At 46.2% G+C, this 25,949-nt stretch overlaps 1 protein-coding gene across 2 annotated transcripts in view; it reads left to right on the plus strand.

Annotated features, from left to right (window-relative positions):
• The first annotated feature begins 3,917 nt into the window (after window positions 1-3,917).
• Window positions 3,918-25,949, plus strand: part of LOC144502721 (hepatocyte nuclear factor 1-alpha-like) — a 204,780-nt gene continuing 182,748 nt past the window's right edge. The window contains exon 1 of one of the 2 annotated variants that reach the window (XM_078226962.1): window positions 3,918-4,514. In XM_078226962.1, coding sequence (XP_078083088.1) covers window positions 4,177-4,514 — 338 coding nt within the window. In that variant the 5' untranslated portion in view covers window positions 3,918-4,176. The remainder of the gene's footprint in view (window positions 4,515-25,949) is intronic. The other variant, XM_078226961.1, reaches the window with a different exon arrangement.

The following is a 25,949-nucleotide window of genomic DNA, read 5'->3' on the forward strand; positions in this document are numbered from 1 at the left end:
AACAGTTTATAGCTGCAGAGAACATGAGTTAAAAAAAAATTCTTAAAGGTACACTAACATCACATTATGGCATCAAGTTGAGATCCACCCAACATCTGGTATCATAAAAACTAGGTTATATTTAACTGAAGGTCAAAAAAGAAATGAATTTATTTCAGATCAGTGAGCAGAAATTAAAATATGAAAGTTCCTTTCTCATGGGTCACATTAGTTTAAATACTGCACCATGTATAAATTTATTAACATAATGGAGACCCTAAATTTACTTCATTTTCCCATTTCTCACTCTTACTGCTTCAGAGTAATATAATGAGCTAGCAAGAGCAATGACTGCATTTATAAAGCACCTTTAAAACACTTAAACACCCAAGGTGCTTCACGGGAGTGTTATCAAGCCACATGTTGACAAGGATTTTCCTGCTCCGCCTGCTGGTGGGATCGTCCGGTCCTGCCGAAAGTCAGTGGGCTTGTGGCCAGGCCACCGAATCCCCCATGGATGGGTTCTGATATGACGGGGCCAGAAAATGCCAGCCTAAGTCAAGGAAAGAGAGACATTAAAAGAGGTGATCAAAGAATTGGCTATAAAACTTGGTTTGAAGCAGCATGGAGAGGTGGAGCAGATTAGGGAAGGAATGTGAGAGCCTGGGGTCTAAACAGCAGAAAGCACCATTGGCTGCCAATGGAATTGGGAGTTGATTTGATTTATTATTACCACATAGAAGTCATAGAATCCCTACAGTGCAGAAGGAGGCCATTTGGCCCATCGAGTCTGCACTGACCACAATCCCACCCGGGCCCTTTTCATGTAACCCCACTTATTTATCATGTTAATCCCCTGACACTAGGGTCAATTTAGCTTGGCCAATCAACCTAACCTGCACATCTTTGGACATCTTTGTGGGAGGAAACCAGAGCACCCGGAGGAAACCCACACAGACACAGGGAGAATGTGCAAACTCCACATCGACAGTGACCCAACTCTGGAATTGAACCTGGGTCCCTGGCGCTGTGAGGCAGCAGTGCTAACCACTGTGCCATCATGTTGCTCTGTATTGGGATACAGTGAAAAGTATTGTTTCTTGCCCGCTATACAGACAAAGCATACTGTTCATAGAGTACATAGGGGAGAAGAAAAGGAGAGGGTGCAGAATACGGTGTTGCAGTTACAGATAGGGTGAAGAGAAAGATCAACTTAATATATGATAGGTCCATTCAAAAGTCTGATGGCAGCAAGGAAAAAGCTGTTCTTGAGTTGGTTGGTACATGTTTTCAGACTTTTGTATTTTTTCCCGATGGAAGAAGGTGGAAGAGAGTATGTCTGGGATGCATGGGGTCCTTGATTATGCTGGCTGCTTTTCCGAGGCACCGGGAAATGTGGACGGAGTCAATGGATGGGAAGCTGGTTTGTGTGATGGGCTGGGCTATGTTGCCTAAGAAGACAGATTTGGAAAGTTGCAGAGTGTTGCAGGACAGGAGATGGTTAGCCTTTCAAAGAGGCATGGTTATTAAAGTATTAGTACACTAATTTGTACACTAGTGTGCAGTGGCATGACTGATAATGTACGGCACCAATGTGGTATATGTCATTTATAAAAGTGTTCTTTTAATGAAGGCAGGCGACTTCATCACAAATGTTGAAATCCTTTCAGATGCAGCAAACACTTTTTCTGACCAGAATGACAGATGTAGAAGGATCGCATGTAGAGTAGGCTGCCTCACTCATGCGGGGCCTCTGCCTTTCAGGAAAGTGATGATGATGTTGTTGTTTGTACCAGAGGGCAAAGCGACATTCTCTTTCTCACTATCTGGACATTTGCACAGCTACAGTCAGTGTTGATATTGAGGGAGTCACATCCCACAATTGTTTTTGTCCTGGGTTATCCCCCCTCTCCTCTTACCTCCCCACCAGTCACTATTGCATGCCCCCAACTCATTGCAATATGGATACTTCAACAGTATTTAGAGTCATAGAGCTTTACAACAAAGAAAGAGGCCCTTCAGCCCATCATGTCTCTTCCAGCCATCAGGCACCTATCTATTCTAAACACATTTTCCAGGACTTGCTCCGTGGCCTTGTATGCTATGGCGTTTCAAGTGTTCATCTAAATACTTCTTAAATGTTGTGAAGGTTCCCGCCTCCACCTCCCTTTCAGGCAGTGAGATTCCAGACTGCCACCACCCTCTGGATGAAAATGTTTTTCCTCAAATCCCCTCTAAATCTCCTGCCCTGATCGCAAATGTATTCCCCCCGGTTACTGACCATCTACTAAGGGGAAATGTTTCGTCCTATCTATGTCCCTCATAATTCTGTACACGGTACAGTAGTGGCACGGTAGCACAGTGGTTAGCACTGCTGCTTCACAGCTCCAGGGTCCCGGGTTCGATTCCCGGCTCGGGTCACTGTCTGTGTGGAGTTTGCACATTCTCCTCGTGTCTGCGTGGGTTTCCTCCGGGTGCTCCGGTTTCCTCCCACAGTCCAAAGATGTGCAGGTTAGGTTGATTGGCCAGGTTATAAATTGCCCCTTAGAGTCCTGGGATGCGTAGGTTAGAGGGATTAGCGGGTAAATATGTGGGGGTAGGACCTGGGTGGGATTGTGGTCGGTGCAGACTCGATGGGCCGAATGGCCTCCTTCTGCACTGTAGGGTTTCTATGATTCTATGACTTCAATCAGGCCCCCCCTCAGCCTTCTCTGCTCCAAGGAAAACAGCCCCAGCCGAACTGTTTATTTATTAGTGTCACAAGTGGGCTTACATTAACACTGCAATGAAGTTACTGTGAAAATCCCCTAGTCGCCACACTCCAGCACCTGTTCAGGTACACTGAGGGAGAATTTAGCATGGCCAATGCACCTAACCAGCACGTCTTTTGGACTGTGGGAGGAAATCGGAGCACCCGGAGGAAACCCCATGCAGACACAGGGAGAACGGGCAAACTCCACACAGACAGTGACCCAAGCCAGGAATCGAACCCGGGTCCCTGGCTCTGTGAGGCAGCAGTGCTAACCACTGTGCCGCCCGCTTTTCTTCATAGCTGAAACACTCCAGCCCAGGCAACATCCTTGTCAATCTCCTCTGCACCCTCTCTCTAGTGGAATCACATCCTTGCCATAGTGTGGTGACCAGAACTGAACAAAGTACTGTGGCCCAACAAGCATTTTATACAGCTCCATTATGACCTCCCTACTATTATACCCAATGCCTCAGCTAATAAAGACAAGAATCCCATATGCCTTCTTAACCACCTTATCTACCTGTCCTGCTGCCTTCAGGGATCTTTGCACACGCACCCCAAGATCCCTCTGGTCCTCTGTGCTTTCTAGCATCCTACCGTTCATTATGTATTCCCTTGCCTTCCTTGTTAGTACTCCCAAAATGAACCGCCTCGCACTGTTCATTGACTGTACACCCTGAGGTTGTGAAAGGAACATACATGAGTCTACCTCTGGGCTGTCCCTCTCTCTTAAATGAAGGGTTGACTCCAGTTTTGGTTCATTACAAGACTGCCAAGAAAATGAGTAACCCTGCTTTCACTGGAAAGTAGGCCGGAAAACACCACTCTGACCATTGTACCCAGTTTGGAATTCAATCTGGTCGGTAGCTAAAGAGAGCAGCTGACTGGGTCTGATAGCTGAATCAATATTGAACATGAGTTGAAAATAAATATTTAAACAGAGATTGGGGGGGAGGAGGGGGGGAAACAATGAGAAAAATTGGTTTTGAAAAAAAATGCTTTCATTATTTCGTGCATTTCAGATCCAGAGAGAAACAAAAAGAAACGTTTTTTTTTATTGAGCTGTGGCGATGCAGTTTTAGTGTGTAACATATTCCCTGCACTTTGTGCAACAGTTAAAATGGGGTCCAAAGTTCAGTGGCTGGAAGAGCGGATGGATAAACCGTGAACCCTGGAAAATGTGCCTAGTTAGAATGTAAATAGATGAACAGGGGCTAGGGTTTATCAAGCAGGCCACTTTCTAGTGCAGAAAGTAATGGTTTTTGCTGATTTACTTGTACTTTGGCAGAGAGAGCCTTTCCACTTCAGCTCCTCGGATGATGTGGGGAGAGTTCAGGACGAGGGGGAAATGAATTGGAGTTGAAAGCAAATCAGGGGGTGGGGGGGAAAGTTACAACCTTTGTTTTTTTTGGGGGGGGGTTGTTTGGGGTGGAGGGGGGGGGGGAATGGAGATGGTGAGCAAATTGACAGCATTGCAGCAGGAGTTGATGAACGCCCTGGTAGACTCTGGGCTCAGCAAGGAGACCCTGATTGAAGCTCTGCAGGAGCTGGAGCCCCGTCAACCTGTCAAGACGGAGGAGGCCGAGGGGTCGGCGGTGCTCACTCCGCTGCCCAGCGATGGCTCCAAGGCCTTGGCGAACGGCCAGCAGCAGCAGGACAAGCTCTCCGGCGACGAGAGCTCAGAGGACGGCGACTACGACACTCCGGCTATCCTGAAGGAATTGGTCAACCTCAGTCCAGAGGAAGCCGCCCAGCAAAGGGCAATCGTGGAACAACTTCTCCAGTAAGGACACCCCCTCCCCATTACTCTCCCTCCCTCTCTCTCTCTCCTCTTGCCTTAGGCACCACTGAATCTATTGCTGTCCCCATCCAAAGCTGCCCATTCTATGCACAGTGTGATGGCAAGTTTGCCTGGCTGGATCAGGCGTGCCACAGCTAGTTACTAATTATCCAATTGATTGTTATTTCTCTCTTTTGCAAAATATAAACTAAAATAGTGTAGCCGTCCCTTTTTGGAAACATTTGATCATTAACTACTGATTATACAAGGCGGCCGGAAGCGTGTGACCGATATGGGAAATGTCTCTGCCCAGATAAAAGTTATTTCGTTGTTTTGTTATTAATTAATTTCCCCCTGTGTATAAATTCGATGGTAATGAGGCTCCACAATCCCGTTTGTACACGGCAATTGCAACAATTTGGCACCCTGTATTGAAACTACCTACATTTATAAACATCTGGGACAAAAAAAATAATAAATGTTCCTTTTCTCAATCCCCCAACCCCCATCGAATTCATCTTAATGTGTATATTTCTTTCATTTCTAACTAAATGTCCAAATTAAATCGATCGGGACGTCCCTCTGTAGATAAGAGGAATTGTCTGTTACACTTTCTGGGTAAATAGTCAAACAAGTTAAAATATTGCACAAAGAGTTCGTTAACTATTTCCCAATCAGGATTTTTCTTTTAAAAGTAACCGGTTTGAGATTGAGTGTGGCTTGCTGTGTGCACTAACGAATTATTTTGGTGGGGGTTTTCAGCCAACTTTAAGGGAAGGGAGTTCGTTTTTAAAGGAGCAATCGAATATTTTAATTTGATAGTTACATTATGTTATGGTTGTGCAAAGCGCCAAATTTTGAACGCCACAAAGTGAGTTGTAACCCCTAAAAAGTGAGTTCATTCGGGCAGCCAGGGTATGGGTTGTTTGGTTGGAATGTACGGTTGGTGTGAGGTGAGTGTTGAGGGTGAATTTTGGAGTCACCTTTAAGTAACTAAGAAGAGCAGAGAACGTGTGGAGCCAGCGACAAGGTGGAATGTGCAAACTGGGCGGGTCACAGTGTTTGCTCAGACTTTTACAGTCATATATAACTTATCAACCAGGCTCCCATTTCAAACGCAACAGGACTCGGGTTGATGCCTAATCCAATTTGGGTTAAACTGAGTGGCAGGACAGTCCCTCCCCTTTACTAAACCAGAGCTCAGGAAGCACAAGGTGGAATTTGTAACCCAGAGAGGGGGAGTGTATATGGAAGCTGTGGAAAAGAGCGTTTGTTTGTTCCAATGCGATTTGGACTTTGGTCCACGTTGGAAGTTTGATCTGTCCAGTCAACATCAACAGATCAATAAAAAAGTAGTTCAGGATTAGCACAGGCGAACGAGCACGTATTCATTTGAGGGAAAACTGTGTAACAGGTTGTACGAAATGTTAAATCAAAAATCACCGCACTTTCCATTACATGTCCGTGTTGTTGGTGTTTAACACAAGTATTTGTTGCTGGGGTTGGTGATATCACCTGCCGCTGCTGATCTTACCTGAAAACGGGGAGATTAATGTATTGAATTTTCAATACTGGGACCTCCTAGCCCCACACTCCCTCTTTCTCCATTTCATTCATTTCCCAGTTCAGCTGCAGTAGTGGCCGCACTGAACAGATTCCCATTTCAACTGGACCCCACCGTGGACCAGGGCACGTTACTTGTTCATCCAAATACAATCGTGCCATCGCCCAATGGTTACAATACAAGAAGAAACCATTCGGCCCGCCCTCTTTGTACTGGCTCACTGCAAGTGCCTTTCCCCACAGCCCTGCAAATTATTCCAAAACAGAAAATGTTGGAAAATCTGAGCAGATCTGGCAACATCCGTAAGGAGAGAAAAGAGCTGACGTTTCGAGTCCAGATGACCCTTTGTCAAAGCTGCCAGACCTGTTGAGATTTTCCAGCATTTTCTCTTTTGGCTTCAGATCCCAGCATCAGCAGTAATTTGCTTTTATCTTGCAAATTTTTCCTCCGATCTCCCCATTAAGAGCCCCATATTGAATCTGGAATGATAACAACCCCCCCCCCCCCCACCAGAACAAATAAAGGGAAAGGAAATCATAAGCTTTGAATAACTGATTGGCCCAACACACCATATCAACTTCAAGAGGAGGCAATGGTGTAGTGTGGTATTGTCACTAGACTAGTGATCCAGAGTAATGCTCTGTGATGGGCAGCAGGATGGCACAGTGGTTAGCACTACTGCCTCACAATGCCAGGGACCCGTTCAATTCTGGCCTTGATTTCATAGCATAGATTTGAATCCCTACACTGCAGAAGGAGGCCATTCAACCCATCAATTCCTGATCAGCTATGTGATGGAAAGAAAATTGGTACCTAAGACCATAAGATGCAGAATTAGGCCATTCAGCCCATTGAATCTGCTCCGCCATTCAATCATGGCTGATAGAGTTCTCAACTCATTATCCCGCCTTTTCCCCTTGACCTCTTTACCAATCAAGAACCTAATTTTCTTCATCTTAAATACACTCAATGACCTGGCCTCCACAGCCTTCTGTGGTACTGAATTCCATAGATTCTTCACCCTCTGGCTGAAGAAATTCCTCCTCATCTCAGTTTTAAAGGATTGTCCTTTTACTCTGAGGCTGTGCCCTCGAATCCTGGTCTCTCCTACGAATGGAAATATCTTCCCCATGCCCACTCTATCCAGGCCTTTCATTATTCTGTAAGTTTCAATGAGATTCCCCCCTCATCCGTCTAAACTCCATCGAGTACAGACCCAGAGTCTTCAAAAGCTCCTCATACATCAAGCTTTTCATTCCTGGGATCATTCTTGTGAACCTCCTCTGGACCCTCTCCAAGGCCAGCACATCCTTCCTTAGATATAGGGCCCTAAATTGCTTACAATATTCTAAATATTCTCTCACCAGAGCCTTTTAAAGCCTCAGCGGTACATCCCTGTATTTGTATTCGAGTCCTCTTAAACTAAAGGCTAACATTGCATTTGTTTTCCTAACTACCAAGTCAACCCGCAAGTTAATCTTAAGAGAATCCTGAACATTGACTCCCAAGTCTTGGTTACCATCACTATACATAACTCCAGACTATAAGATGTAAAAGTGCAGGTTGCCACAGGATCTCCTCGAGTGGACAGCCAGTGTGGATGGGGTTTGATCTCCATTCTGGCTGGGGTGGATTGGGATAGGCTTCCATGCCCAACCTCCTGTGGAGGTCCTGTGAGTTGGACCTGCCTTTGAGCAGATAACTGAAGAAGAATGTTCCCCGTATAAGGGGATGACCAGCATCTCCCACTCAACATCACTTTCTTGTTTCTGTATTCCGTGACCCATGGGTACAACCCACCATTAGCCATTTTTATGTTATTTCTTTCTTTAATCCACCTTCCAAGGTGTATGTTTTTGTATTCCCCGTGAGCAGTTCGAGACATGACATCTTAGGAAGGATAAGGTCTCGCCTCGGAGCGTATCCAGGTACCAGAATGATAGCTGGACTCCACGGGAAGAGATTGCATTTCCCAGAATGTAGAAGGTCAAGGGATGAATTGGTCATAGTTTTGGGGATATTAAGGGGAGCCAATGGGCTGGTGGAGAGAAACCATTTCAGCTTGTTGGGGAGTTGAAGACAAGGCGCACAGTCTAAAACTGAGAGCAGGACTTCCAGGGGTGAAATTAGGGAACATTTCTTTGTGAAGAGGGGTGGAAAGAGGTCAAAGGGCTAAATGGTCTACTCGAGTGATCTGAATCTTATCATTTAGGAGTGTGTTCCTTTCACTTTTATGTCTTCTGAAATGTACTATTTCATTGTTCATCCCATTTACCCGCTTGTCGGTTCACTCATCTGTTTTAGATTTTCCTGCAAATCCTGTTTCCTTCCATGTTTTGCCATGTCTCTTCTTCACACAAAGGGTTGTGAATCTGTGGAATTCCCTGCCCAGTCAAGCAGTTGAGGCTGCCTCATTGAATGTTTTTAAGGCAAGGGTAGATAGATTTTTGAACAGTAAAGGAATTAAGGGTTATGGTGAGCGGGCAGGTAAGTGGAGCTGAGTCCACAAAAAGATCAGCCATGATCTTATTGAATGACGGGGCAGGCTCGAGGGGCCAGATGGCCTACTCCTGTTCCTAGTTCTTATGTTCTTAATTTGATATTGTCAGAAAACAACAAGGGAACATTTCCCTCATCCTGGGTCTCATTGATTTTTTGGCTTACAGCAAATGTATAAAAAATGAGTGAAGTAGAATGCATGTTGTTAATTGAACCCAGGTAATTTTCTGTTAATTGGAATAGATGGTAAATATGGGGACTTCCTTGTGAGCATGAGCTCCCTGATTTACTTATTCATTCGTAGGATGTGGGTGTCACAGGCAAGTCCAGTATTTATTGCTCATCAGTAATTGTCCCTGAGAATGGGGTGATGAGCTGCCTTCTTGAAATACTGCAGTCCACATGCTGTGGGTTGACTCACAATGCTGTGAGAGAGGGGATTCCAGGATGGTGAGTGGCTTGGAGGGGAACTTGCAGGTGGTGGTGTTCCCAGGTATCTGTTGCCCTTGTCCATCTAAATGGAAGTGATCGTGGGTTTGGAAGGTGCTACCTAAGGATCCTTTGTGAATTTCTGTGGTGCATCTTGTAGATAGTACACACTGCTGCTACTGAGCGTCGGTGGTGGAGGGATTGAATGTTTGTGAATGTGGTGCCAATCAAGCGGGTTGCTTTGTCCTGGATGGTGTCCAGCTTCTTGAGTGTTGTTGGAGCTGCACCCATCCAGGCAAATGGGGAGTATTCCATCACACTCCTGACTTGTGCCTTGTAGATGGTGGATAGGCTTTGGGGAGTCGGGAGGTGGGTTCCTCGCCGCAGTACTCCTAGCCTCTGACCTGCTCTTGTGGCCACTGTGTATATGTGGTGAGTCCAGTTGAGGTTCTGGTCAATGGTAACTCCAAGGATGTTGCAATTGATAGCTCACCTCTTGAGAGCAGATTAGTGGCTAGCAGCCCCTGTCCCATCTCCAGGCAGGTTGGAGGTGGATTTCAGAGTTTTAAAGTGTTTACATCTCACTGTGATCCGAATGTATCTGTTAGTTACCCATGTTGCAGTAAATGGCTAGTTTACCATGTACACATTCATCCACCATTCATTTCAGCAGAACTAATGGCAGCCGTTTCAATCTAAATCATTACTCAGTAGGAGCTAAGGCTTGAACTGTTACCCAACATTTTGCATCTCATATTCAAGGTTAATGGCCGTTTCCATGAATAGACCATGTGGTCAAAAGCCTATGTCTGTGGATGGCTTAACACATTACCGGTTCATAAGTTATCAGACTTGTCTCAGTAGTATAATTCTTGCCCTTCAATCAGAAGATTGTTGGGTTAAATTTCAACGCAGGGATTTAAGCACATGGTCTGTGCCAATGCTTCAGGGTATTACAGAGGGAGTTCTGCACTGCCAGAGGTGCCAGTTAAACCAACAGTGGCGGCATGGTAGCACAATGGTTAGCACTGCTGCCTCACAGTGCCAGGGACCCAAGTTCGATTTCCGACTTGGGTCCCTGTCTGTGCGGAGTCTGCATGTTCTCCCCGTGTCTGCGTGGGTTTCCTTCGGGTGCTCCGGTTTCCTCCCATAGTCCGAAAGATGTACTGGTTAGGTGCATTGGCCATGCTAAATTCTCCCTCTGTTCCCCGAACAGGCGCCGGAGTGTGGCGACTAGGAGATTTTCACAGTAACTTCATTGCAGTGTTAATGTAAGCCTACTTGTGATACTAATAAATAAACTTTAAAAAAGAGGCCCTGACTGCTCTTGCAGCTAGAAGATCACATAGTACTGCCTTCAGGAGCATGAGGAGTTCTCCCTGTATCCTGGTCAATATTTGCCCCTTAATGAATGTCACTGAAACAGATTATCTGGTCATTATTTAATTGCTGTCTGTGGGCCAGGCTAAGACTTTATTCCTTGGAACGGGGGAGAATGAGGAGTGACCTTATTGAGGTACATAAAATCATGAGGGGCAGAGATAGGATGAACGCACATTGTCTTTTTCCCAGGGAAGGGGAATTGAAAACTAGAGGGCCTGGGTTTAAGGTGAGAGGGAAAGATTTAAAAGGGACCTGAGGGGCAACCTCTTCACGCAGAGGGTGGTGCGTAAATGGAATGAGCTTCCAGAGAAAGTGGTTGAGGCAGGTTCAATAGCAACATTTAAAAAGCATTTGGATAAGTACATGGATGGGAAAGGATTAGAGGGATATGGGCTAAATGCGGGCAATTGGGAGGGCACCATGGTCGGCATGGACCTGTTGGGCTGCAGGGCCTGTTTCCGTGCTGTATTGCTCTATGACTCTCTGACTTCACTGCGTGCAATTCTATATTGCCAAAGTTGAACAGGCTTGGAAAAGTACCTTGTTGTCTCCACATGCCCTCAGGTCATTACATATAAATACAAGTTCTTCTTTAATGTTGAATTATGGTATATAGTTATTGAAATTAAATGAATAACCTACTTCCATTTACTATTTGTCAGTTTTATTTGTTGGTTAATATATTTATAAAAACTACAGTGCAGAGGAAAAGTGTAAGAGCATAATACTTGAAAAAAATGAATTTGTAATTAGTCCATGAGGAGTTAATTAGCCCGTGAGAAGAAAGTAAGTAAATGATGTGGAAGTCAGCACATTGTTAGGGTTCAAATCTCCCATCAGAACTGGAAGTACTGGAGTCATTCCTTCCATTAATTGAATCCAGAGACATCTGCACCCGGAGATGGCATAATTATCATTGGAGTTATCTTAAATGTTTCACCTGGACTCATGCTGTGATTGTACAATTGAATTTATTCCTCAAGCAAAGGTCTTGAATTCTGATTAATTCCTAGATGAATAACCATGGTTGGCTGCTGTAGGAGGCAACTGATTTTCTGACCTTAGTTTTGAAATGTGGTCAAGAAAAAGCAACTTCTAATTTGAACTCTTAATTATCTCAAAACAGTACAGCATAAAATACAGATATATCACCATTGTGTCATAACCTGCACAGGCCGATGATTCCACCAGCAACCATATCAACAAATTGCTATGTACTGAATAATGGTGTGTGCCAGAGGACAGAAGTTTACGCTAATGTGCGTTGTGAGGGGGGAGGGGCAATAAAATTGACTGGATGGGATTTCCCCCAGGAACTCCCCCTCCCAAACCCAGGTGCAATTTCTTGCTTGGGTGGGCAGGTTCCTGGCAAGGAAACCTGCCCTTTCACTTATTAAGGCACTTAAGAAGCCACTTAAAAGCCTTTTCTCAGCCAGTCTCAATTTTTAGTCTGATGGGAGCGGGTGCGAGTGGGCTGAGAAAGTGATGATAAGCCTTTTCCCCATCTTGGGTGGCAAGGAGGGAGGCGCCTCACTCTGAAGACCCCCTCAGAGTTGGGGCGCCATTCTCCCTGGGATGTCGAAGCTCCGGTACCCACTCTCCAGCTGACCAACCCCTTCCCCGATATTGTGATCACACCTTCCGACCCCCTAAGGTGTTCCCCACCCTTCTGCCTCCAGGACCGCTGGGACTTATCTTTCCAATGGTCCTGGGACTGGTGCCCAGCGGAGTGCTGCAGTACCGCTTCTGGCCAGTGCAGCGCTGTACCTGGTCGGGTTGGCGAGGCCAATCTGATTGGCCGACAGCTCTCCTAGGCAGGGTTTCCTTCTAATGGCGGGATGGAGGTCCTGCCCAACTCCCAATCAATGCTCAAGTGAGTGTTAAATGGCAGTGGGAGTTGCAGAGTCGGGGGCAGCGCATTAGGCACTGATTCTTGGGATGGTGAGCGCTGATCGCTTGTCCTCCTTAAGATCCTACCCATAGGATTATGGAATCTTTGCAATGCTGAAGGAAGCCATTCAGCCCATCGAGTGTGCATTGGCTTACAAAGAGCATTCCATGGAGTGTACAATGTTTCAAAATGATCAAAATTTTACTTGAAACTTTCTAGCTCAGGAACATTAATGTTTAAAATTTAAAGTTTATTAGTCACAAATAGGCTTACATTAACACTGCAATGAAGTTACTGTGAAAATCCCCTAGTCGCCACACTCCAGCGCCTGAGGGGGAATTTAGCACGGCCAATGCACCTACCCAGCACGTCTTTCAGCTCTGTGGGAGGAAACCGCAGCATCCAGAAGAAACCCACGCAGACACGGGGAGAATGTGCAGACTCCACACAGACAGTGACCCAAGCCGGGAATCGAGCCCAGGTCCTTGGCGCGTTGTGAGGCAGCAGTGCTAACCACTGTGCCACCGTGCTATTTACCAGATACTAAAGATCGAAAATGTATTTGTAAACAGCGCACTCTGGAAACGCTGTGTAACATCATTATAAATGAAGTTGGTATTTCGGATGCAGCCAGCGAGTTAGCACAGAGTGGAGGGCAGAGCTGTTCCATTCTCATCATTACAGATTCTGCAGCATGAAAAGGCACTCGGTTCTAATGTGAAGCCATCATATTGTCAAACTTCAGTGAACACCTCATGCCTTTGCCTAATTTATATCTACATCAAGTATGTAAAGCAACATTTGCTTATTAATGAGACATTGCTGTTGAACTTCTAACAAATCAAAAGCTGGTGTCAAGGTTAATTCAGCAGCAATAATCTTAGCAACTCATAAATTGGTAATAACCGGTTTCCACCCCCTCCCCATCACCAGACATTTCAAGTGCCAACGGCCCATTTCGAGGCCTGCCTGAAAATTGTGGTGGGGGGGGGGGTGTAATGACTTCAATCAGGCCACTGAGGTTGGCCTATTGGAATATGAACTCCCTGATTAAGGTGTCAATTGATGGGCCAATCAGGGAATCTTTTCCTTGTATTTAACCGCGAGTGTCAGTTCCTCTGATAGCACTCTGTGTACTGCTGTTAGACTTGTAAATAAAAGGATTTTGATGAAGGGACTTCTGCCTCCAAAGACTTATTACAGGGAGACGGGAAACATAGGTCATTAATGCGCAGGGTTCCACCCGCAACCGACTCCCCGCAATGTTTGCCCATCTACTGACCAGATTTCAGTGTGAATGGGGCAGACACCATTTGAAAATCATTCCAGAATGACATTAATACTGTTAAGATCATCAGTGGGAAAGGCTGTTGGACACACTTGCGATGCCCAGGTCAGCTGACTATGAAGAATCATGCAGACAAATTGAACCAAGCATGGATCACAAGTCGCAATTTGTAAATACAACATGAAAAGAGACCTGTTCCTGAACAAGTCCCAAGATGTGTGGGTTAGGTTAGGCCATGCTAAATTGTTAAATTAGTGTCAGAGGGTTAGCAGGGTAAATATGCGGTGTTACAGGGATAGGGCCTGGGTAGGATTGTTGTGCAGGCTCAGTGGGCCCAATGGCCTCTTTCTGCACTGCAGGGATTCTATGATTCTATGAAGAACTGCATCTCAACTAATTTCCAAAGACAGTCAAAAACAATGAAAGTTTGGAAACTAATCGGAAATTGTTTCTGAAGGAAAGAATTGAAACTCTAATAAGTGTTAAGTTCATTCCACTGGGGGGCAAATTGAATGGGGTCTACTCCACAGTAATAATGTTTGAGGTGACAATAACTAATGCAGAAAGGATGGGATCTTGGATGTGTTGTGAAGCTTTGCTTTTCATTTTGCTACTCCTGTTCGGTTGTCTCTCTTCCTCTCTGAAAGGTACAGGTGGACATTCAAACCTGATGGGCAATTCCAGCATGGAGTGCACCATGCCTGTGCCTAATCTTTCTTCACTAGACCACTGAACACGTTTATCCGGCAGGAGGAATAATGACCAACTCCCTGTCCCCAACCCTTCACCAGCCCAGCTTACTATGACAAAGGGTCATCCAGACTCGAAGGGTGGAATTTTTCTGTCCCGCCTGCCATGGGAATCGTAGCGGGTGAGGGATGGACCATGCAAAGGTCCATTGACCTCGGGTGGGATTTTCCGGTCTTGGGGTGAGCGCAGCCGGGAAATTCCACGCGAAATGTTGGTTCTATTCTCTCTCCACAGATGCTGTCAGACCTGCTGAGATTTTCTGTTTTTGTTACTATGATTACTGGTGGCCCTACTACCTGAGATCATTCAAGCCAGCACATTGTGAGCTGAGCTGATACAGGCTGAGCTCAGGCCTTCCTGATACCAGGAGGGGAAATTACACAATGGCAGTGCATTTACTGGCATAGCCATTAGGGGAGCGAGCCAAGCATTCCAATGGGGGAGCCCATTTGACTGAACTGGAAACAAGTGAGTCAATGCATTGTTTTACCCTTTAAAAAGGCAATTAAAGGAGGGATTATCCAACTGAATGTTTGTATTAACAGAATATTTCTAACAGGCAGTAATGAAATGAACTGTGTAAAACACAAGATGCTGTGAGAAACATTCACCCAGGGAATGTTTCAGTTGCTGATTTTGTAGACATTCCAATATTTTCATGGTGAGCACGGTGGCACAGTGGTTAGCACTGCTGCTTCACAGCGCCAGGGACCCGGGTTCGATTCCCGGCTTGGGTCACTGTCTGTGCAGAATCTGCACATTCTCCCCGTGTCTGTGTGGTTTTCCTCCGGGTGCTCCAGTTTCCTCCCACAGTCTGAAAGACATGCTGGCTGAATGCATTGGCCATGCTAAATTCTACCTCAGTGTACCCGAACAGGTGCTGGAGTGTGGTGACTACGGGATTTTGACAGTAACTTCATTGCAGTGTTAATGTAAGTCGACTTATGACACTAATAAATAAACTTATATTTTATTTTGGGTTTGCTGTGAATGATCAAAAGTGCAGTAGTTTGTCACAAAGTGCATTATTTATTAATTTGTGATGTTAGGTGGCTGTATGGTGGGGATATTAGTACTCATATGAAGGGGATTGAAAAGTCTGAAACAAATTCAGTAATAAATAGTAATTGCCAACTTACATGTTAAAGATCACTAGGAGCAGTTAATGTCTAATTTTACGGTTTTGTGTATCAATTCCCTCATTCTTGACTCAATGAAATACTTTTGGGATGCTGTTATGGTAGTAATGTATATAAAATATTGGCCAGGGCTGAACTCCCCTTCACTTCAACATAGAGCCACATGAGAAAGCACAGAGAGGCTTTGTTTAATGTCTCATGTGCAAGGTGGCTCCTCTGACAGTGCAGCACTCCCTCGGTGTTATGTTGGAGGGGAATCTACAACTCACAACATGTGACACAAGTCAAAACACTGTCACTTAGCCATGGCAATCACATCAAGAAGCAATGACTGTATAATGTAATCTAGCATTATTTCAGAATATTTTGGCCAACCCACTGCATACCCTTACAATTATAATGCTGATTAGCATCAAACTTGTGGTTGTAATATGGGCCAGAATTTTATGCTCCTCCACCATCACCCGATGGGTTCTGGGGTGGGTTCATGGGAAGCCCACCCATACCCCTATTAAGACCCTTTAGTGACCACTTAAGGGCCTTTTCCCACCTATCCTCAACTTCTAGGCGTGCTGGTTGGAGCACGGTGCCAAATTGTAAAAATTAGCAATCTCCATCCCAGGCAGGAAGGGTGGAGCGGAGGGGGGTGGGGATGGGGGTGGAGCGGAGAGGGGTGGGGGTGGAGTGGAGGGGGGTGGGGGTGGAGCGGGGCTGGGTGCTCAATCTGAAGGCCTCTTTAGATTTGGGGTGCTCTTCCCTCAGGGACCTGAGAGCTTTGGCTCTTTCCCCTCCCCGGGCATCCCCTACCCTCACACCCCCAGGACCCTGGGTACTTACCTGAAGTGTGCATCGCTGCAGTAACTCTTTTGGCCACTGCAGCGCTGTGCCTGGAGGGGCTGGAGAGCTGTCGGCCAACTGTTGTCCAAGGCAGGACCGCCTCCAAGGGCGGACGGAAGTCTCGCCTGCTGCCAATCAATGCTCAATTGAACATAAAATGTTCCTGTTAGAGTTGGTGGGGATGTGTCCTGAAAATTCAGTCCGAGGTGATTTGATTTATTATCGTCACATGTATTGCATAGAGTGAAAAGTATTGTTTCTTGCGTGCTAGACAAAGCATACCGTTCATAGAGATGGAAAGAAGAGAGTGCAGAATGTAGTGTTACAGTCATAGCTAGTGTGTAGAGAAAGATCAACTTAATGTAAGGTAGGTCCATTCAAAAATCTGATGGCAGCAGGGAAGAAGCTGTTCTTGAGTCAGTTAGTAAGTGGTCTCAGACTTTTGTATCTTTTTCCCGATGGTAGAAGGTGGAAGAGAGAATGTCCGGGATGCATGGGGCCCTTGATTATGCTGGCTGCTTTTCCGAGGCAACGGGAAGTGTAGAAAGGGTCGATGAACAGGAGGCTGGTTTGAGTGATGGACTGGGCTACGTTCACAACTCTTTGTAGTTTCTTGTGGTCTTGGTCAGAGCAGGAACAATGCCAAGCTGTGATACATCCGGAAAGGATGCTTTCTATGGTGCATCTGTAAAAGCTGGTGAAATTTGCACGGACATACCGAATTTCCTTAGCCTCCTGAGAAAGTTGGTGGGTTTTCTTAACTATAGCATCAGCATGGAGGAACCAGGACAGGGTTGTTGATGCTCTGGACACCTAAAACGTGAAGCTTTTGACCATTTCCATTTCAGCCCTATTGATGTAGACAGGGGCATGTCCTGCACGATGCTTTCCAAAGGTGTGTTATCTCCCACCACATTATAAGACTCTCAGTTGTGACAATCTCTGTCATTCCCTTCCTTCTTCATAAGGCCTCCTGCTACAAATATCTGGTCCACCTTGCACATTTGTCATATATAACATCGGGGTTCCGTGCTGTGGGGCATATTTCCCAGCAGTTGGTTGGAAATTTATACTCTTGTCAGATACTATGAGACCCAAAGATAATACACCGAATACTTCGGTCTAAAACTTCAGATGAAAAGACATTGAAGTTGACAATGTTTTCTACACTTCCTGCAGCACTGCTCTGCCGTGGAGCCCTGGGTCCTGAGTAGCATGGCCCTATGTCACTAATATTATGGGATGTTAGAGATCTATGAATGGCCGCAGAGAAGACAACACTCAACATTGTGCTACAAAGGTTCAACTGATCTAGATTTTTTATCGCAATTAAACTCTGGAGTTGGCTCCTTGATTGAATTGACTTCCTTTAAGATAGACCAGTAAAGAGTTAGTTGGAACTTTGTGGATTTTGAATAATGGACTGTTCAAATTTTTAAAAGGAACTGTCACTCATGAACAAACTGAACCCATCAGATTACAGATTATTTACATTGGATTTATCTGCTGTCTGGCCTATAATTAATCAAATTTGCAACACTCACTGAAATAAGCTTGGTACAGGGACATGAACAGCAGTTGCTTTGTTAAACAGCTTGCGTGCTAGGATTATATTTCACATTTAATCTTTATAAAGTTTAAGTTTATTTATTAGTGTCACAAGTAGGCTTACATTAACACTGCAATGAAGTTACTGTGAAAATTCCCTCGTTGCCACACTCTGGCACCTGTTCGGGTACACAAATGGATGTGAACGAAACCCAGCCCATCACCCAAACCAGCCTCCCACCCACTGACTCTGTCTACACTTCCCACTGCCTCGGAAAAGCAGCCGGCATAATTACGGACCCCGTGCACCCCAGACATTCTCTATTCCACCGTTTACTGTTGGGAAAAAGATATAGAAGTCTGAGGTCACGTACCAACCAACTCAAGAACAGCTTCTTCCCTGCTGCCATCAGTCTTTTGAATGGACCGACCTCGCATTAAGTTGATCTTTCTCTACACCCTAGCTATGACTGTAACACTACATTCTGTACCCTCTCTTTTCCTTCTCTACGAACGGCATGCTTCGTCTGCATAGCGCGCAAGGAACAATACTTTTCACTGTCTCCCAATACATGTGACAATAATAAATCAAATCAAATCAAAATCAAACTGAGGGGGAATTTAGCATGGTCAGTGCATCTAACCAGCACGTCTTTTGGACTGTGGGAAGAAACCGGAAGCACCTGGGGGAAACCCACGCAGACACGGGGAGAATGTGCAGGCTCCACACAGACAAGCCGGGAATCGAATTTGGATCCCTGGCACTGGCTTTTTCTTTATGAGGGCCACAGAGTGAACACTTGCTGAGCTCCCAGTGACAACTCAAAATGTGACAATGCATTTCTAAAAATGTGTTGCTTTGGCCATCTGTGGCAGGACTTGGAGCTTAGAGTGAAGCCCATGTAAAATTCTTTGCAAGCCAAAATTGTAAATTGATGTTCCACGTTGGCATGCCTTTTTGGGGCCGGGGGGAGAGGAGTTTGGATTGCAAGGCAAGTTTCTTTCCTCTCTGGTTTGTTCTATTGGGTGGAGTTGGGGGGAGGAGGGGCTGTGGTGGCGTGTGGCAGAGGTTGGTTTGCGATGCGATAGAGCAATTAGCCTGGAGAGTATTAAGGATTATTTATAACCACAGCAAATTGTTCATTTTCCGTTTATATAAAAGATTGTAGTGATGAAACCAGTGGTACATTATGGGTGAGTGAGCAATTTTTGGGTGTGATTTCCTGTCCCAGTCCCCACGAGAACTTAGTAACCGCTGAGTTCCAAATGTTTAAAGTTTTAAACTTATAAAATTCTAACAGGGCTAGACAGGGTAGATTCAGAAAGAATGTTCCCAATGGCGGGGGAGGCCAGAACTAGGGGTCATAGTTTGAGGGTAAAAGATAAATCTTTTAGGACTGAAGTAGGGAGAAATTTCTTCACCCAGAGGATGGTGAATGTGTGGAATTCATTGCCACAGAAAGTAGTTGAGGCCAAAACCTTGCCTGAATTCAAGAAGAAATTAGATATAGCTCTTGGGGCTAAAGGGATCAAGGGATATGGGAGGAAGGGGGAATCAGGATATTGAATTCGGTGATCAGCCATGATCAAGATGAATGGCAGAGCAAGCTCAAAGGGCCGAATGGCCTACTCCTGCTTCTAGTTTCTATGTTTCTAAAGTTTTAAAGTTTTTAAAAGTTTATTTATTAGTCACAAGTAGGCTTACATTAACACTGCAATGAAGTTACTGTGAAAATCCCCTAGTTGCCACACTCTGGCACCTATTCGGGTACACTGAGGGAGAATTTAACATGGCCAATGCACTTAAATGGCAGGAGTGACCAACTAAAGCAGGCTCCTCGAACATGCCATCAGGGGCCTCACACCTGATTTCCGGAACTGAGGGTGGGGCAGTGAGAGTGAGGGGACAGGAACTGAGGGTGGGGGCAGTAACTGAGGGTGGGGGGCAGTGAGAGTGTGGGGATAGGAACTGAGGGTGGGGCAGTGAGAGTGTGGGGGCAGGAACTGAGGGTGGGGGGTAGTGAGCGTGTGGGGGCAGTAACTGAGGGTGGGGCAGTGAGAGTGTGGGGGCAGGAACTGAGGGTGGGGGGTAGTGAGCGTGTGGGGGCAGTAACTGAGGGTGGGGCAGTGAGAGTGTGGGGGCAGGAACTGAGGGTGGGGCAGTGAGAGTGAGGGGACAGTAACTGAAGGTGGGGGCAGTAACTGAGGGTGGGGGGCAGTGAGAGTGTGGGGGCAGGAACTGAGGGTGGGGCAGTGAGAGTGTGGGGGCAGAAACTGAGGGTGGGGGGTAGTGAGCGTGTGGGGGCAGTAACTGAGGGTGGGGCAGTGAGAGTGTGGGGGTAGGAACTGAGGGTGGGGGGTAGTGAGCGTGTGGGGGCAGTAACTGAGGGTGGGGCAGTGAGAGTGTGGGGGCAGGAACTGAGGGTGGGGGCAGTGAGTGTGGGGGCAGTAACTGAGGGTGGGGCAGTGAGTGTGGGGGCAGGAACTGAGGGTGGGGGGCAGTGAGTGTGGGGGCAGTAGCTGAGGGTGGGGCAGTGAGAGTGTGGGGGCAGGAACTGAGGGTGGGGGGCAGTGAGTGTGGGGGCAGGAACTGAGGGTGGGGGGCAGTGAGTGTGGGGGCAGGAACTGAGGGTGGGGGGCAGTGAGTGTGGGGGCAGTAGCTGAGGGTGGGGGACAGTGAACGTCTGGATGCAGGATAGGAGGGTGGGCAGGGCCATCTGTCATTTACCCTGGTACTGGTGAAATGCAGGCGGCAGCAGTAAGGCAATGGGTATGCCAACATCCTATCCTGGTCCCACCTTGCTTCCCCTCCCAGCATTCTCCCTGGCGTCCCGCGTGGCTCTCAGTTCAATCACTGGATGGAATTCTCCAACCTCGTCCGCAGCTGGGATTCTCCGGTGTCGCTGCTGTGAATGAGGTTTTGGCTGAGCGCCAAATTCTCCGTTCTCGCTGGCAGCGGTGGCGGAGTGTACGGCGTGGGAGAATTCCGGCCCCTGTCTCTGCTATAACCCTGCCCTTCAATTATTAGGGATGTAAAACACTGAGGGAATTCATAGATGAATAGAAGTGGTGCCTGGTGGGTGGCAAAGATTTACAAGTAAACAGCAGTGACTGAAAGTTCCTTTGTTAAAGAAAGGAATCATTGGTTGTGACAGATCCTTTACATCATGAACCCTCTAACCATGCCAGAAAAACACTGTGGATAAACACTTGCTGTCCTCCACATAATGGATGCTGCAAAGGGAATTGAACCCAATTCTGTAACACCTCTTCAGTGAGAATGTCAAAGTGCTTTCCCCAGCCATTGAACTGGAGCTGAAACTTTTAACCCTCCCGTTCAATCTATTGTAGTTAAGCAAATGCTTTGTAAACACAGCTTATTCTCACCAGATAAACAAACAGAAAAATAGGGTTGAATTGTCACTGTACAACATTGGGAAGCAATATGAAATTCCCCCCTTCCGAACAAGGAGACATTGCTGGGTCAGGCTCTGGGAAATGAAGTGGGCCAAGTGGATCAGGGATTAGGTCGAAAAACATTTAAGGGACAGTGATGAGGTTTGAGGTTAGTTATAGAGCAGGACATTAAAGGCAGCACAGTGGTTGGCACTGCTGCCTCACCGCCAGGGACCCAGGTTCAATTCCAGGCTCAGGTGACTGTCTGTGTGGAGTTTGCACGTTCTCCCCGTATCTGCGTGGGTTTCCTCCGGCTGCTCCGGTTTCCTCCCACACTCCAAAGATGTGAGGGTTAGGTGGATTGACCATGGTAAATTGCCCCTTAGTGTCAGGGGGATTAGCTAGGGTAAATACATGGGGTTACGGGGATAGGGCCTGGGTGGGATTGTGGTCGGTGGAGGCTTGATGGGCTGTAGGGATTCTATGATTCTATGGTGCAACCCAGAATAAAAGTAATTAATTCGGAGGTAGGATCAGTTGCAGTGGGGTGAGAACCCAAATAACTTGTAATTAAAGCATCTGTAAGGAGAGAAAAGAGCTGACATTTCAAGTCTTGAAACCTCAGCTCTTTTCTCCTCTTACAGACGCTGCCAGATCTGCTGAGATTTTCCAGCATTTTCTCTTTTGGTTTCAGATTCCAGTATCCGCAGTAATTTGCTTTGATCCATTTTAACTTGTAATCAAAGATTGGCAGGCACAACGTTAACTGAACTCTGGGGAGCCTTTAAGGAGGAGATGGTGAGGACTAAAGAATGGAAAAATGCAACAACTCCTGAGCAGTCAGTTTAACCTCAGGAGTGGGAAGCTTTGAGAAATAATAATCCAGGACAAAATTAACAGTCATGTGGGTCAGTGTGCATTAATTCAGGAAAGCCAAGACAGATTTGTTAAAGGCTAATCATGCTTACCTAACTTGATTGAGTTTTTTGAGAAGGGAACAGATAGGGTTAATGAGAGTAGTACAGTTAATGTGGTTACGCAGACTTCCGCAAGATATTTGATCAGAAGCTTGCTAGCAAAGTTGAAGCCCAGGGAATAAAAGGCACAGCGTCAATACGGGTACAAGGTTGGCTAAGTGACAGGAAAGAGTGATGATGAATGTTTGTTTTCAGACTGGAGGAAGATATACTGTGGGATTCCGCAGATATCGTTGTGAGCCCTCTGCTTTTCTTGATCTGTATAAATGATTTGGACTTGGGTGTATAGGGCACAGTTTCAAAATTTGTGGATGAAGTATAGTGAACTGTGAGGAGGATAGTGATAAGACTACAAGAAGACACAGCTTGGTAGAATGGGTGGAAATGTGGCAAATATTTAATGCAGAGGATTGATATATCTTGGTAGAAAGAACAAGGCGAGGCAGTAGAAGGCAATATGTCAAGATGTACAAAATTTTAAAAGGGTTTGATAAAGTGAAAGTAGACCAAATGTTTCCTCTTATGGGGCAATCTCGACCAAGAGGTCACAGGTATAGGGTGAGAGGCGATAGATTGAAACTGAGATGAGGAGGAACTACTTCTCACAGAGGATGGTGAATTTGTGGAACTCGCTGCCCCGTTGCGCGGTGGAGTCTGAATCGTTGAATTGTTTCAAGAAGGAGATAGATATATTTCTAATTTAAAAAAGGGATGTGGGGAACAGGTGGGGAGGTGGATTTGAGACCAGGGAGAGATCAGCCATGATCTGATTGAGTGGCGGAGCAGGTCGAAGAGCTGAATTTGCCCACTTCTGCTCCTAATTCCTATTTTCCTAATATAAAGTCAAGGACACTATTCTAAAAGTGATGCAGGAATAGAATTCCTGGGCACACAGCAGAGCAAGCTGAGAAAATGGCTAATAAGGCGTACGGGATCCTGGATTTTATAAATCTGGGCATACAGTACAAAAGTAAGGAAGTTATGAAGAATCTTTACAAAACACTGGTTCAGCCTCAACTGGAGTATTGAGCGGGATTTTCCATCCTGCCCATGGTGTATTTGTGGCGGTGAATCTTCCAGTCCCACCACCGTCAACGGGGTTTTCCATTGTGTGCTCCCTCCACCGCTGGGGAACCCGTGGGAGGGGTCGCCGTCAGCGGCATTGAAATATCCCGGGAACGGCCAGAAAATTCCAGCCCATGTGTCCAATTTTGGCCACTGCATTTTTAGGAAGTATGTGAAGGTGTTAGAGAGGGTGCAAAGAAAATTCATGAGAATGTTTCATGGGACAAGGGCTTGAGTTCTGTGGACAGACTGGAGAAGCTGGTATTGTTCGCCTCAGAGAAGATTAGAGGAGATTTGAAAGAAGTGTTCAAATCTGGACAGAGTTTATTGGGACAAGCTGTTCCCATTGGTAGAAAGGGTGAGAATTGGAGGACAGCGACTTAAGGTGAATAAGACCATATGGCCATAAGATATAGGAGAAGAATTAGGCCATTTGGCCCATCGAGTCTGCTTCGCCATTCAATCATGGCTGATATGATTCTTATCCCCATTCTCCTGCCTTCTCCCCGTAACCCTTGATCCCCTTATTGATCAAGAACCACAATACCAGGTTAAAGCCCAACAGGTTTATTTGGAATCACCTGACGAAGGAGCAGCGCTCCGAAAGCTCGTGATTCCAAATAAACCTGTTGGACTTTAACCTGGTGTTGTGAGGCTTCTTACTGTGCCCACCCAGTCCAATGCCGGCATCTCCACATCACAATCAAGAACCTATCTATCTCTGTCTTAAAGACAGTCAATGACTTGGCCTCCGCAGCCTTCTGTGGCAATGACTTCCACAGATTCACCACCCTTTGGATACAAGATTCAACAATGACATGAAGGAAAGCTTTTTTTTCTGCAGTGTGTGTTTAGGATTTGGAATGCAGTGCCTGAGACTGTGGTGGAGGCAGATTCAGTTTTAGTTTCAATCTACCTGCAAAAGAGAACGGGATAATTAGCTGAAATGGAACAAGTTACAGAGTTGTGGGGATAAGCGAGGGTGTGGCACTAGGTGAGTAACTCTTGTAGGGAGCTGGCACAGACGTGACACGCAAAATAGTTTCCTCCTGTGTTCTAACCAATCACTTTGATTCTAATTGATCATTAACTCCCTTTTTTTGCCGCAGAAAAAAGGTTAAAGTTTATTTATTCGTCACAAGTAAGGCTTGAAGTTACTGTGAAATTCGCCTAGTTGCCACATCCCGGCGTCTGTTCGGGTCAATGCACCTAACCAGCACATCTTTCAGACTGTGGGAGGAAACTGGAGCACCCGGAGGAAACCCACACAGACACGGGGAGAACATGCAAACTCCACACAGACAGTTTCCCAAGCCGGGAATCGAACCTAGGTCTCTGGCGCAGTGAGGCAACAGTGCTAACCACTGTGCCACCGTGCCGCCTGTGGAGGCTGAAGGCTGTGCAGGCCAGGTCATTGAGTGCCTTTAAGACAGAGATAGATAGATTATTGATTAATAAGGGGATCAGGGGTGATGGGGAAAAGGCAGGAGAATGGGGATGAGAAAAATATCAGCCATGATTGAATGGCAGAGCAGACTCGATGGGCCGAGTGGTCTAATTCTTCTCCTATGTCTTATGGTCTTATTCAATGCTACACAAGGAATTTTGTGCTTTTTCTGAGATTCTTAAAATGCAATGTCGACTAAGGCAAGTAGTCTCACCTTGTCCTAGGCAGTAGAACCAGAGAGCATGACCTGTGCTTGGTAAATCCAAAACTTAACCTGCAGAAACATTGGTTCCGATACTTACAGAAAGCTAGGCATGGAGTGGAGGGCGGAGGCACATCTGTCGTGAAACTTGGAAGTACAGGTTTTCTGGCTGGATTGAGAGGTTGGCTGGATGCCAGGCTGAAGTTATAGAGCTGAGAGGAGGCAGGTAAGGAGTGGTTATGGGCCACTGGGATATCAATTGGATGTGGCAGGTGATGGCTTAGAAAGATCAGTTAGGGCAATTGTAGAAAGCAGGGTTGGGGATGGTCTTGAGGCATCAGTTGGGGTTCGGAGAAAACGTGTGGATGGGATCCTAGGGGAGGTTTGGAGCAGTGCCAGGGGGTGGTGCCTGATCACCAGGGGGCAGTTCCAGGACAGTGCCGGGGGGCAGTGCCAGGGGACGGCCTGACCATCTCCCTCTTCCCCTGGGGTAATATTTACCTGAGCATCTCCGGTGGGTTCCCTTCATCTGGTTTGTGCTTTTGAAAAGCAGTTGTAAACCACGCCAGCGGGGGAATTTCAAACGTGGGGAAACAATATGGCAGGGATGCCTGGTACTTGTATTAAAATTTATTGAAATAACGATCGGAAAATGACCTTGCCGGCAAGATTATCCTTTTCTGAGTCTCGTGAGATTTTGCCCATGTCACGGTTTGAGCTCACTCACATCGAACGTGGGTGTTTCATCGCTTGTTACATAAAATCTCATATGTTGGGGGGGGGTGTGGGGGGATGGCAGTATTATCAGTCAATGTTCCCTTTTCTGATCACTTATCCAGTGATTCTTTATGGAAAGTGGAAGTGTGTGAACCTGGGTGAGAGAAGACTTGAACTCATCTGTGCTATTTCCCCCTTTTAAAAGTTTATTTATTTATTAGTGACACAAGGAGGCTTACATTAACACTGCAATGAAGTTACTGTGAAAATCCCCTAGTTGCCACACTCTGTGGCACCCGTTCAGGT

The sequence above is a fragment of the Mustelus asterias genome, chromosome 13, assembly GCF_964213995.1.
Source record: "Mustelus asterias chromosome 13, sMusAst1.hap1.1, whole genome shotgun sequence".
Classification (NCBI taxonomy): domain Eukaryota; kingdom Metazoa; phylum Chordata; class Chondrichthyes; order Carcharhiniformes; family Triakidae; genus Mustelus; species Mustelus asterias.